Raw genomic sequence first — 14,327 nt, 5'->3', positions numbered from 1 at the left:
TCCAGTTCTGGGCTCCCCAGTTCAAGAAGGACAGGGATCTGCTGGAGAGGGTCCAGCAAAGGGCTACGAAGATGATTAGGGGATTGGAACATCTCTTATGAGGAAAGGCTTAGGGACTTGGGTCTTTTTAGTCTGGAGAAAAGAAGATTGAGGGGGGATCTTATTAATGCTTATAAATCCTTCAAGGGAGGGTGCCAGGGGGATGGGAGCAGTCTTTTTTTCAGTGGTGCCCAGTGATAGGACAAGAAGTAATGGGCACAAACTTGAATATAGAAGTTCCATCTTAACACGCGGGTTAAGTTGGAAAGTTCCATCTTTACCTTGAGGGTAGTGGAGCACTGGCACAGGCTGCCCAGAGAGGTTGTGGAGTCTCCCACTCTGGAGACATTCAAAACCCGCCTGGACGCTGCCCTGTGCAACCTGCTGTAGGTGACCCTGCTCTGGCGGGGGGGTTGGACTAGATGATCTCCAGAGTTCCCTTCCAACCCTGACCATTCTGTGATTCTTGGAACAAAACACAGCTGGCTAGCCAGAAAGAGACTTTTCCTGCCACACCGTCAGACAGAATGGCAGAAACACGAAATCAAGTAATTTAAAAGGTTAAACTCTTGAGAACCCAGACAATGTTCCTGAAACTCTCCTGGAAGCCAGCCTCCTTATTTAACTAAAGGTAGAAGACCCTTTAAAAAGTAAAAAGAAACCCCACCTATATTGCAGCTTATTTGTAAAAGCTATAGCCTTTGCCCAGAGCAAATACTGCCAGAAGATAAAAAAAATCTCTCTTGCCTTTTTTTCCTTTTCTTTTAAACACAAGAACAACTATGCCTGCTGCATTTTTGTCTCCTGATAACACGCATGACTTTTTTTTTAATTTATCAACCATTTAGATAAGTAAAAATAATTGCTTTTTAGATCAGTAAGGAAAAAGGTTGTTTAAACAACCAAGTGGTCAAACACCTCAAATTAAAACGAAAAAATGGTAAATTACCTTCTCTCTTAACTTGGCCAACCTTTTTTCTTTTTCTTGTTTCTCTACTTCTTTAGCTTGTTTTTGTAGAATCCTTAACTTCAGTTTATGTAGATCCTGAAACATAACGAATGGAAAAGCAAACTTTGCTTTGGAAGTAAAAATAAATTATATAAATTATATTAATATATATACAACCTTTTCACAGTTAATTTTTTATTTGTTTAGAAATTATTTTGTCATACAACAGAATAAAGTTAACTAGGGTACAGCTTGTCCTGCACAAATAAATTATAGTTACACAGTTTTGGAAAAAAAAAAAAAAAGCTGTAGCAATTTAATCTCTGTTTATAAAAATGAACTCTAGCGTGAATGCTGACAATAATATAAGTTCTCCAGTAATCAGATTTAGACTGATACGGGATCTAACTTGACCTTACAGCTACTGAAACTTGCAGGATCTTCAAACATCTCTTTTTATTTCATATCTGCAGACAACGATAAAGTCCTCTGATGTTTTCTATAGCACAGAGTGCAATGCAGCCCAAGCTGATTTTCCCCAAACATTTTCACACTGAAGTAAATAAAACCACTTCTATAGGTAGAAAGAAATACAGGTCTGAATAATCCCGTAGAACTTAGATATTGAGGAAAAGGAACATCTTTATCTAGAATAAAGTTTCATGCTGTTTTTTGTATGTAACAGATGTTGTTATTGATAGTGAATCAAAAATAGATTTAAATGAATGAAACGGATTTTTAAAAGTGTTTAACAGATTATATCGTAGGAGGAAGTGGGCGAATTTAAAACAACAACATGCATAAATGGAGATGTAATTACGCACACGCTCTTGAAACTTAGTAATTGCTTCTGCAGCAATTCTTTTCCTTTCCTTCTTTTCAGCTTCCTCTCTCTTCTCCTTTTCAAGCTTTTCAAGTTCCTCCTTTGCTTTTTTCTGCAAGGTATACCTTTCCAACAGTAACTTCACATGGTGCTGCTGCTGGCGTTCCTTTCGTTGCTTTTTCTCCTTCTCTTCTTCCAGTTTTAGTTGTGATGCTTGTTCCATTGCAAATGCTTTCTGTTTCTTCCATGCTTCAATTGCTGCTTGTTGCCTTTTTCTTTCTTCTTCTGCTTTTTGCTTCTGAGCTTCTTCACACTGTAGCCATTCTTCCTTGAACATTTTTTCTGATTTCTCTTTCAGTTTTCCTTCTTTTTCTTGCCGCTGCTTTTCTTTCCACTTCTTAATTGACTGCAAGAGAACAGTTGGGGGGGTGGGGGGGTGGGGGGGAGTTTTCATTAAATTTTTACACATCCCCATTGATTTGGTCTGATGAAAACATATGCTCCAAAGATACAAACTGCAGATAGGAATTAGAAGTCTACTAAAGGCAAAACTTAAGGCAAAGAAGCAGCTATGTCTGCTTTCTCAGATTTTTTTTTTTTTTTTTCTATTTTATGGATCACACAGGCAGGTTTAACATGTGCCTGATAAAGTTATTTAAGTTATGGCAGTCATATTAGCTTTGGGTAGTTATGAATGTTGGTGTAATATGCTTTTTTCACGCAAACATATTTCAGGTCTGAATTTTTTTCTTCAAATTAGCAATTCCATTTACTATTTTATAATTCAGTTTTTATGTCAGTGCATCTTTTATTACTTGGATGGATATTTCTTGAAAGAATAGTAATTCTCTATGTCAGTATGGCATAGGTATATTGCCTGTATGGTGGGACAGATATTCTTAGGGACAGATGTAACAAGAACTGCAATTTCAGATAGGGTCACTTACTCCTCTGGGATTGGCATCTAACTTGCTAAACCACTGCCATCAAAAGCATTTATAATATACTTTGGCAATACGCAGCCCACTTCAGTGTGTTGGTAAGTCTATCCTTATTGGTAATTCTTTAAGACAAATATTTTGAGGATGCTAAAGACTTCAGTTACATACCATGAACTGTAACAGAAATCCACGTAGCACTACCACCAGACAGGCAAATACAAAAATAAGAAATGCATAGATTTTAAAAATAAGTACTTCTTAAAGCTACAAAAGCCCTAGAAGGGTTATTTTACCTCTTTCTTTCTTTCGTGTAAAATTAGAAATTCCTGATACCATTTGTCATGCTGTTCGATATCTTCTTTTGTTCTTCCACAGAGATACTCAAGGGCTTCATCCATGTAAGACAGCCTTCCTTTGTGTTTTGTCCATACTTTCAGAAAATTTTGATGATCATAATCATCCCAGCCCCCTTGCCTCCCTCCTGTTTGCTGAAGAAATCTTTCAAACTCTACTACTTCTTCAGGTAGATGATTTTGCAGTGTTTTATCAACTAAGACCCTGGCTGACGGTAATTTCAAAACTTTTTCTGTTGTTGAGTTGCCTAACGCCCACAGTTCCACTTTTCTCTCAAAGACACTGAGCTCATTAATGGCAGATTTTTCCTCCTTCAAAAGCTGTTCATATCTGAAAAGAGAACACTGAAATTTAAGAAAAGGAATCCCGTATTCTTGTTCATTCACTGAAAATGAATTTTGGAATTGTTCAATACCACAGGAAAGCTATTCTTCAAAGATTAAAACTGAAATGGCAACAGCAATAACAGCACGGTTGTAATGATCCCATAATAAAGCACTACACAATCAGAATTAAGTTACTCTTTTAGTGAAAGTGTTTATGGTACTCAACTAACAACGAACTCAATCCCCTCCTGACACCACCACAGAGAAAGGGAAAAAAAAATACAAGAAACCCACCCACTTAAAAACCAAAACAAGAGCAAAAACAAGCCCCCCACAATCTAATCTCTTCTGCAGCCTTTCTCTGAAAAGCCTTTTCATAGGCAAATGATTGTTACATTGGATCACTGCAACAGCTATGTAAACAGCCTCTCTAAAAGGCTGTTTATCAAGATTCTAACATTGATAGCTTGGGTTTTGATTTACATACCACAGGAATCCCTACCAAAAAATCAAAACAAAAGAATAGTTTACTTGATTAATGCAAAGTTTTCACTGTGTCTTATGAAAGCACTTTTTCTTCTAGCCGAAGCATGTATCAACATACATTTGCCTCTGTTCCTCTTTAAAAGCATTGATTGCATTTTCAACTTCTTCCATCACTTCCTTGAGCTTGTCAACAACTAAAAAGGAAAATAAGAAAAGAGCATATCACTTAAGAAGTCTACGGTATTTACCAGTAATTCAGCACTACCCAGAAATGTAGGCACTTGCAGAGACCTCTGGGACACTTTTATTTCAGTGTACAAAAAAGCATGCATTTCCATCTCAAAAAGCCTTAAAAGACAGACTCTCATTTATTCAAAAGGTGTGGTTTCACAGTGATTTAGCTAACTGGATGCAAATCCCAGTATAAATGTTTAAATTTCCATTAAACATGTCTCATTCTGAGTAACCTTCAACTGATTCACAGAGTAAGACAGCCTTATCCTAAAGAGCTTCCGCTTTTGTTTTTTGTAACAATACAGTTAGTGACTTAAGAAGTACAATCAAATCTTTGATTTATACCAGGCTGTGAGGTTACTACTTTTACAAAGCTGACAAAGAAGCATCAAAGTAAGACTTTGGCCTGTACAGTCAGCATGCTATAGCCCTGATACGGAGAAAGATGGTAAGACAGCCATTGAGAGAAGATCTATTCTGCAATGGTAGAAAAAAGTTTTAGAATCTGTCTTAAACCAGTACAACATCTCTATGGACACATACTGAACACAGAGCTTACCTAACCTGGCTTTAAAAAACAGTAAACTAAATTGGTTAGTTCTTAGTACCTTTGCTGAAATCTTAGGAAGGTAATGCATGTTTTATAGAATAGATACCGAATAAATGAAACGAGATGCACTATATCCATCATCAGAAAGCTCTCAGCTAGTTGGCAGGCTTCAACCTGAGCTCCACACGAGTCAGTAGAGTATCACAGAAGAATGGTTGTTTCGGTGCCTGTTTCCCAAAAGTTTCAAAACACCCAAACTGAACAAGCTGCTTCAGCATTTTGCACAGAATATTCCAACTTAAACTTAAAACCATGTAGACAGCTGGAAATGAGTTCCCCATCAACCCTATTCTGTTACCTCTTACCAGATGAAGGAAGCTAAGTGGCACTAGAAGACTAACTTTATTTTATATAAGGCAAAGAGGTACATATAGAAAATGCCTAGCTTTCAACAGCCTGAAGAAACAAACCCACACCACTTCCAAGACAGAGTCAGTTTCTCTGCTTCTACACAGAACTGCACAATCTTTCACCATTTCTTACATTTCTGACTCTTCCCTTCCCAGATTCCTGGAAAAGCAGACAGACTGGAGAAGGAGTATCCCAAGTCTGTAGAAGAATCACAAGCCCAACTATGCAAGAAGCCTGTCTATAAAGGAAAACGTTTTTAAATCTGTCATCACAACTTACATTCTGGTGTAGGCTTCACATCTTTTAATTGTCGCTGAAGTTTCTTCACATTATTTTGTATTTTTGATAGCTGCTGCAGGATTTTAGCTTCTGTTAAACAAAAAAAAGTGCTCTGCTAACAGTTTTTTATGCATTAAATTCAATACAAAACCAAGAGCAATGAAGTGTCCAAAATAAACTGGGGACTTCACTTAAGCAGGGACACAAATTCCATTTGATCATAAGAAATTGCCATTATACTAAAAATTTTAACACAACTGTAACTGCATGTAGCTGACTGCACAGGCCACCTATCTCCCCACACAGCATCAACAGTTTAGAATTAGTAGCTCCTATTTCAAAAGGGGTCAGTAGGATAGTAACTTCTAGATTAAATCAGTTTTGGGTTTTTTTACCCCCAAACCTTTCATCAGGTAACCAGAGTTTGAAGAATATTGCCTATGCAGACGACACCTCCTCTAAAATTTTGAGGGACACTCCAACTTAGGCCTCAAAATACTCAGAAATTAAGAGAAAACAAACTTGGGAAAGGTATGTGCACATACTACTTCAACAAGATTTATGTATTTGCTGTGTTAACTAAAGTAGAATCAATGTTTTTGTGTACTCCAGGCATACATGCACTTCTTTGTTTTGTTACCACTTAGCTCCTCATGAGTCCATAAATACAATTCTGATGAGGATGAAGTTCTGTATACATCTTACATACTATGGAGCTGTATCGTTTATCCTAAAAGATTTGGTTTAAGGAAGGGATAACAGAGTCAAAGACTGAAATGTAACAAAATATACCTAAGACATGACCCTACTAGTTCCTGGTGAGACCACAGAAAGTACAAAAGCACATAGGTGATGCTGAAAGACCTGAACATAGTAAATGGGAAGTTTGGGGATTCTAGTACACACCCTAAAAGATCATACTCTAACACTCCTTCAAATCTCACATGTAGTGTCTTTCATCTCTGTCCTCTTTCTTATTTCACCACAATATCTCCATCCATACTTCCATGCTCCCTTCTTATCCTGGAAAAATTTCTAAACTTTTTAGCTTAGTCATTCCTTGGAAATACTTGCATTTCTTAAGGATTGCAAGATGTAAAGGATATGATGTTTCCTTAGTTAAAAGATGCACATTAAAAGACCTATAAATTTGTAAGGTAAGTGTACTTTTAGTTGTTTCTACGTGTCCTTTACCTTCTTCAACTTATTTTGTTTTGATCTTCTATATCAGAAGGCATAGCATGATTTATCTGATTACTTTTGAATGAATTTAGGTACTGTGACCAAGGAGTCGTGGTTTTTTTTCCTGAAGTATTTCACTAATCCATAAATGGAACAGATGTTATAGGACAGACTGTGTACCAGCTCACAACACTATCTAGACTGTGAATTCATGTTCAGCCTGGAGAAATCTTATTGTGGCCTTCCAGTACCTAAAGGGGGACTACAGTAGAGCTGGGGAAGGACTTTTTACTGGGGCATGTAGTGATAGGATGAGGGGGAATGGCTTTAAACTGGAAGAGGGCAGGTTTAGATTAAACATTAGGAAGAAATTTTTCACTATGAGGGTGGTGAGGCACTGGAACAGGTTGCCCAGAGAAGTTGTTGAGGCCCCATCCCTGGAGGAGTTCAAGGCCAGGCTGGATGTGGCCTTGGGCAACCTGGTCTAGTGGGAGGTGTCCCTGTCTACGGCAGGGGGGTGGGACTTGATGATCTTCAAGGTCCTTTCCAACCTAAACCATTCTATGATTCTATGATTATTCAAGAATTTGAAAAATGCAAAGACAGAACTGTTTAGAAGTATATTTAAAGGCAGCAATCAGTTTGTGAAAAACTTAAGTTGTGGTAAGTATGTATTTATTGCACCTTAGCTAGACTACATTAGATTTTGCATTCAAAATTGATGTCAAGTCTCTAAAACAGTGACATTCCTCCAAAGTTTTTGTGGGTCATGTCTACTACGCTTAAGATAAAAAGAAAACAGTTAACAACACAGAACGGCCAAAACGTTTATGCTTCTGAATGCTGCAAGGGAATTATGGAAGTCATCTTTATAACCAATACACATGGTGAAATACGACACTTGCATCAGCATCTTCATTCCACCCAGACTGATCTCTCTGTACTACTGATTATTAAAGCATTTAGAATCATAGAATAGTTTGGGTACCAAGGGACCTTTGAAGGTCATCTAGGTGAACCTCCTCTGCGACGAGCAGGGACATCAACTACATCAGGTAGCTCAAAGCCCCATCCAACCTGACCTTGAAGGTTCCCAAGGGTGGGGCATCTACCACCTCTCTGGGTAACCTGTTCCACTCTTTCACCACCCTCATTGTATAAAGCTTCTTCCTTGTATCTAGTCTAAATCTTCCCTCTTTTCATTTAAAACCGATACTGCAACAGGCCCTGCTAAAAAGTTTGTCCCCATCTTTCCTGTAGGCCCCCTCTAAGTACTGAAAGGCTGCAATAAGGTTTCCCCAGAGCCTTCTCTTCCCCAGGCTGAACAACCCCAACTCTCCCAGCTTTTATTCACAGGAGAGGTATTCCAGCCTTCTCATCATTTTGATGGCTCTCCTCTGGACCCTCTCCAACAAGTCCATGTCTTTCCTGCGCTGAGGCTTCCAAACTGGATGCAGTACTCCAGGTGGCGTCTGACCATATGGGAGTAGAGGGGCAGAATCACCTCCTTCGTCCTGCTGGCCACGCTCCTTTTGATGCAGCCCAGGATCCCGTTTGGCTTTCTGGGCTGCAAGCGCGCATTGTTGCTCATATCCAGCTTTTCCTCCACCAGTACCCCCAAGTTCTTCTCGACAGGGCTGTTCTTAATCCCTTCATCCCCCAGTCTCTATTGATACTTGGGGGTTGCTCTGACCCAGATGCAGGACCCTACACTTGGCCTTGTTGAACCTCACGAGGTTCACATGGGCCATCCTCTCAAGCCTGTCCAGGTCCCTCTGGATGGCATCCTGTCCCTTAGGCATGTCAACTGCAGCACTCAGCTTGGTGTCATCCGCAAACTTGCTGAGGATACACTTGATCCCACTATGTCATTCATGAAGATATTGAACAGTACTGGTCCCAATATAGACACCTGAGGGACACCACTTGTCACTGTTCTCCATCTGGACATTAAGCTGTTGACCACTACCCTCTGGATGTGACTATCCAACCAATTCCTCATCCTCTGAACAGTCACAGAATCATAGAATGGTAGGGGTTGGAAGAGACCTCTGGAAATTACCTAGTCTAACCCTCCACCCATCAAATCCATCTCTCTCCAATTTAGAGAGAAGAATGTTGTGGGGGACCATGTCAAAGGCCTTACAGAAGTCCAGATAGACAACATCCATAGCTCTTCCCTTGTCCACTGATGTAGTCACTCCATCATAGAAGGCCATGAGGTTGGTCAGGCAGGACTTACCCTTGGTGAAGCCATGCTGGCTGTCTCAAATCACCTCCCTGTCCTCCATGGGCCTTAGCGTACCTTCTAGGAGGATCTGTTCCATGATCTTCCCAGGCACAAAGGGGAGGCTGACACGTTGGTAGTTCTCAGGGTCCTCCTTTCTACCCTTTTCAAAAATGGGTGCAACGTTTCCCTTTTTCCAGTCACTGGGGACTTCACCTAACTGCCATGACTTTTCAAATATCACGGAGAGTGGCTTGGCAACTACATCAGTCAGTTACTTCAGGACTTCGGGATGCATCTGGTCAGGTCCCATAGACTCCTTTATGTTCAGGTTCCTCAGGTGGTCACGAACCTGACCTTCTCTTACAGTGGGAGGGACTTGGCTCCCCTAATCCCTGTCTTGTGGTCCATCCACTGGAGAGGTGTGGGGAGAGAGATTCCCAATGAAGACTGAGGCAACAAAAGTTGTTGAAAACCTCAGCCTTCTCATTCGTTGTTCCAGTTTGCCAGTCTTGCTCATCAGAGGGAATATGCTTTCTTTGACCTTCCTTTTCTGGCTGACATACCTATAGAAGACCTTATTATTCTTTGCATCCCTTGCCAAGTTCAGCTCCAGCTGTGCCTTGGCCTTCCTGACCCCATCCCTACACAACTGAGCAGTGTCCCCATACTCTTCCCAAGATACCTGTCCCTGCTTCCACTGCCTGTGCATCTCTTTCTTGCCCTTTAGTTTGACCAGCAGGTCCCGACCCAGCCATGCTGGTCTTTTCCCTTCCTTTCCTGATTTCTCACACATGGAGATTGAGAGCTCTTGTGCTCTATGGAAACTGTCCATAAAGATCTGCCAGCTCTGTTCTGCTCCCTTGTCCCTGAGGTCAGTTTCCCAGGGGGTCCTACTGACTAACTCCTTGAAGAGCTCTAAGTTTGCTTTCCTAAAATCCAGGGTCTTGACTTTACTCTTCGCCTGACCCATATCTCTCAGGACTGTGAACTCTGCCAACGTATGATCACTGCAGCCGAGCCTGCCTCCAATCTTGATGTCACCAATTAGCTCACTTGTATTGGTGACCATCAGGTCCAGTATCGCATTTCCTCTGGGAGGCTATCTACTACCTTATTTAAGAAGTTATCGTCAGTGCACCCCATGAGTCTCCTAGATTGCCCACAGCTCACCGTGCTACTTTTCCAGCAGATGTCGGGGTGGCTGAAGTCTCTCAGCAGGACAAGAGCCTGCGAGCACAATCCCTCTTGTAGCTGGAGTATATATCAATAGGCTCCCCTTGATTGGACAGCCTGCAGTAGACACCACCAGGAAGGTTCCCTTTGTTGCCTCAGTCTCTTATTCTTACCCATAGGCTTTCAACCTGCTCATGGCTATTCTTCAGAAACAGTTCTTCACACTCTATCCATTTCTTGATGTAGAGCGTAATGCCTCCACCCGTCCTTCCTCTCCTGTCCCTTCTGAACAGCCTGTAGCCATTGATAGCTGCACTCCAGTCATGGAATTTGTCCCACCAGGTTTCAGTAACGGCAACTAGGTCGTAGCTTTCTAGCAGCACTGTGTCTTCCAGCTCCTCCTGTTTGTTGCCCGTGCTGTGTGCATTGGCGTAGAAGTTTTCAGCTGGGCTGTCAACCATGTCACCTTCCTAGAGGAACATCCCTCAATTCCTCTGGGGTATTTCACTGGTGTATCCCTCTTGGCTCCTATTACCTCAGGAGTCCCTGTCTCATCTCTGTAAGACTTCAAGTGTGCTGCAGTGTAGCCAGCAGTTGTTAGAGCCACAGGCTACACCCCATCCCTCTAACTGTTGCCTGTCATCCCACAGCTGATACTGCCCTCCTCCCCCCTCAAGCCTAGTTTAAAGCTCTGCCAATGACCCCCACTAGCTTGTGAGCAAAGACCCTCTTCCCCCTTTCAGAAAAGTGAACCCCATATCACACCAGCAAGCCTGGCACCGTGTAGGTCATCCCATTATCAAAAATGCCAAAACTGTGGGGGTGACACCAACTGCGAAGCCACGAATTAACTGACTGGCCTCATCTGTTTCTTCCAAAGTCGCTGCCCCAAACTGGAAGGGGAGACCAAAAAATCCAACAACCTGTGCTCCAGATTCCCTTACCAACCATCCCAAAGCCCTGAAGTCTCCTTGGACTACACACTGTGGCTGCATCACCACCCACATGGAAGAGCAGCAATTGGCCATAGTCCGAAGGTCATACCAGGCTAGGAAGTTTCTTAGTGATGTCCTTAACCTGGACCCCAGGGAGGCAGCAAACTTCCCTAAGAGAAGGGTCTGACCAGGATATTGGACCCTCTGTTCCCCTCAGAAGGGAACTGCCTACAACTATAACCTGTCCTTTCTTCCTTGTGGAGCTGGTTGTGGTACAGGGGGTAGGCCTTTCTGACCTTGGCAGCACCTCTGGTGAAGATGGGCTGTCATCCACATCATCATCCATTAACTGGCCTTCCACATACAGAGCCTCGTACCTGTTGTACAGAGGCACTTGGGAAGGCAGGATGGGCAAGGAGGGGATTTGCCTGCTGCCCCAAGGGTGGCCTTGCCTCCATTCACTCCTCTCCTTTAAGCTACTGCCTTCAGCCTGTTGGGGGGAGGATACAGGATCCCCTTGATCTTGGGTTTTACCAGTAGTTGTTCCCATTTCTGTCTCAGGGAGGGCAGAGCATGGTTCCACCAGTCCATCTCTTTCTTGGACTCCCTGGTGCTCCTTAATCTTTCTACTTCCTCCCGTAGCTCCACCAGCAGGCTGAGCAGATCATCTACTTGGTCACACCTCACACAGCTGTTCTCACTACTGCCATCAGGTACCAGTGAAAGCCTCTGGCACTCCAAAGACCTAGAGGGTTGCATGTTTTCGTGGGAACAACCAACCAACAGTAGCATTTGGTGTTTAAACAAACAGTTTTGTGTTTAAACAAACAACAGCAGAGTAACAAAAAAAGCAAACAAAAAACACAAATAAAACCCCACTTACTTTCAGTTTTCCTGATGACAGTCATGCTACGTTCCAGTTCCTCTAGCATGCTGTATTCCACCCTGAAATCACTCTTCCTATTGTATAGATGTCCATTTCTGTCTTTTTCTGTATTTGCAAACCTGGAAAAAAATGTTGCCACACTGAGTAAGACACAAATACTTAGCAAAGCCCCAAGATTTTCCAAGGTTAGTATCCAGCTGAGACTGCATCAACATGACTGTCTTAGATTTTATACAAATCACTGGTTTGTTCCTACAGCTGTTTTCAGGGAAAATCTTTCTGCAGTTCTAAGACTACACACCAAAGTAACCCAAAAACTTGAACAAGAGAACGAAGTTAACAAGGAAATTACCTTGCTGGCAGGCAGTGGTCCACACACTGAAATGGCCTGAAATTTTATCTGTATTCTCACTACCAGGGAGCCTTATGAGAATTTTCATTGGAAAGTGTAGGGACAGAGACACGCTGTATTAATGCAGTTGCACACATAGATGGAGCCCCAGCACAAACAAAACAAGTACATTCCCTCAGCCTTAACACTAGTAATAGTACTACTGTAGCTGAAGCTTCAAATTCAAGTTCATTAGCATTTAAATAACTTAAGATATTAAAGCTGCTACCTTACTTACTGACTATGCATTATGTAAAGTACAGAGAGCTATGTGACTTTTGCCTTCTTACTAAGGTGCAGAGACATCTGGTAGGATCCCAATGCTAAGCAACACTACGGACAGCCCAAGAAACCCTGTCTCTCAGTAGCACCTTGGTTCTTCAGCAGACTATTGCTGCTATGTGGTTCAACCCCCTATATGGTGCAGTTTATGGTTCACAGTTTAAATATTTTGGTGTCCACTGGAATTCACAGGCCAGACCCAAATACCAAATCTCCCCATGCAGTGCACTAGGAGCCTTCAGAGAACAACAACTACAGAAGGACAGTGTGCCATAGTTAAGTGGCGTGTCTTGTTTGAAGCTGCTTAGGAACATGTGCATTACCCAGCAGTCAATTTCTGAGCCATAACTGAGAATCCAGAACAACCACAGAGGAGGTGATTCAGTCAGGCAGTGTAAAACACTGCAATGAGATTTAAGTGTCACTGTTCATTCAGGATTCACAACTACAAACCTCTCCTTCAGCCAGGTGGCTATGTCGGCTCTTCCTCCTTAAAGCTCATCCATGCAAGAGGAAATTTCCCTGTTCTTTCAGCTGCCAGCCTAGTTGATACCATCAAGATGCAGGGAAACAGATTTAAATCTCTTCTATGCCCGAGCTGTCTTGAACCCCCATTTTCCAAAGCAGCGCCCTAGATATTCTAGATAAAATGCTTTCAGTCTTCTCTGAGGAAGCTGTTGTAATCCTGCTGCAATTCCCCTTTTGTTGGTGTGTCTTAAGAGCTTTAGGTTCTTAAAAGGCTAAGCACAGCTGAGTGGTAAAACTGAAAACTCAACTATGCCACGTGCACTTTCTTTTTCATGCATCTAGTCATCTAAAGAAGATGATTGACTAAAGTCCAAATAGTAATTAGAACAACAGTGCATTTTGGAGCTCATGAGCCTATCTTGAACTATTGTAACAACCACAATAATCTGCGTGAGCTCCTGAAAAGGAAATCTTAGCCTAAACGTTTCATTACCATAAGTTCTTACCTTGAACCTTGAGTTATGTTACCTCCAGAACAGCATGAAAATACACTTATGAAAAAGTGTTTAACTTACTGGGTTTTTAGCTTTTCTGCAGTTCTTATGAATTCAGCTTTCTTAGCTTGTTCAGCTTTCATCTTCCAGTTTTGAAATTGTCGACCAGCACCTGCAGTACTGGAACAGCTGCCATTCTGTACATAATAAAACGCTATTAGAAAATGGTATTTATTTTTTAAACGCTTGTTGGTTATTTTAAAGCTGACACCACCACAGTGCAGAGTACTAGCATTACTTCAGTTTTCTACCGGTGCAATTCAAGCAGTAAGTCACACAGGTATAGAACTGGAGTGATGAGTGACAGCAAGCTGATGCCTGTACACAAAAAAAAGCATTCTTCAACAGAAAAATGGAGATACCACCGCATCAGCTTGCTTTAAGAGGCTGCTCCCCACACTGCAATACTAAATCAAGGCAACTGCCTCGCCCCTGGTGGCAGTCGGTCTCTGACGAGTCAGATAACTCCCTTCCTGACCATAAGCAGGTAATCTACACTAGGCAGATTGCACCCACTTCAGCTTGTTCAAGAAAAGCACTAGCTTAACTTCTGAAATCTGCTTAACGCCCCTTGTGAACTCCCAACTCTTATTCACAGCAACCCTGAACACCTTGAAGGCAACCACTGCTAGCAACGCAGACGACGAGACCCCCTGTTCAGGTTACCAAGCTACCATTTTGCTTGCAGCCCGGCAAGTCCGCACTGCTTCCTACAGGCTTCTTTTTAACGTTTGTCCCTACACCTCCTACGAGGCTGGAACTCCTCAGCGGCCCCCTGCCGGCGGGCCCTCAGGGAAGGGGGGGGCTCCCCTCAGGGAAGGGGGGGGCTCCCCT

General features: G+C 42.2%; 1 protein-coding gene across 1 annotated transcript in view; it reads right to left on the bottom strand.

Annotated features, from left to right (window-relative positions):
- Positions 1-14,327, bottom strand: part of CCDC112 (coiled-coil domain containing 112) — a 41,744-nt gene that overhangs the window by 826 nt on the left and 26,591 nt on the right. Inside the window, exons 3-9 of the mRNA XM_009893831.1 lie at positions 13,515-13,630; positions 11,796-11,917; positions 5,393-5,482; positions 4,037-4,112; positions 3,046-3,436; positions 1,813-2,217; positions 989-1,084 (exon numbers count right to left, since the gene is read on the bottom strand). Of these exons, the coding sequence (XP_009892133.1) occupies positions 989-1,084; positions 1,813-2,217; positions 3,046-3,436; positions 4,037-4,112; positions 5,393-5,482; positions 11,796-11,917; positions 13,515-13,630 (1,296 nt within the window). The remainder of the gene's footprint in view (positions 1-988; positions 1,085-1,812; positions 2,218-3,045; positions 3,437-4,036; positions 4,113-5,392; positions 5,483-11,795; positions 11,918-13,514; positions 13,631-14,327) is intronic.

Source organism: Charadrius vociferus, unplaced genomic scaffold, assembly GCF_000708025.1.
Source record: "Charadrius vociferus isolate BGI_N301 unplaced genomic scaffold, ASM70802v2 scaffold158, whole genome shotgun sequence".
Classification (NCBI taxonomy): Eukaryota; Metazoa; Chordata; class Aves; order Charadriiformes; family Charadriidae; genus Charadrius; species Charadrius vociferus.
Note: the sequence above shows the minus strand (reverse complement) of the source record. Positions and strands in the feature narration are given on the sequence as shown.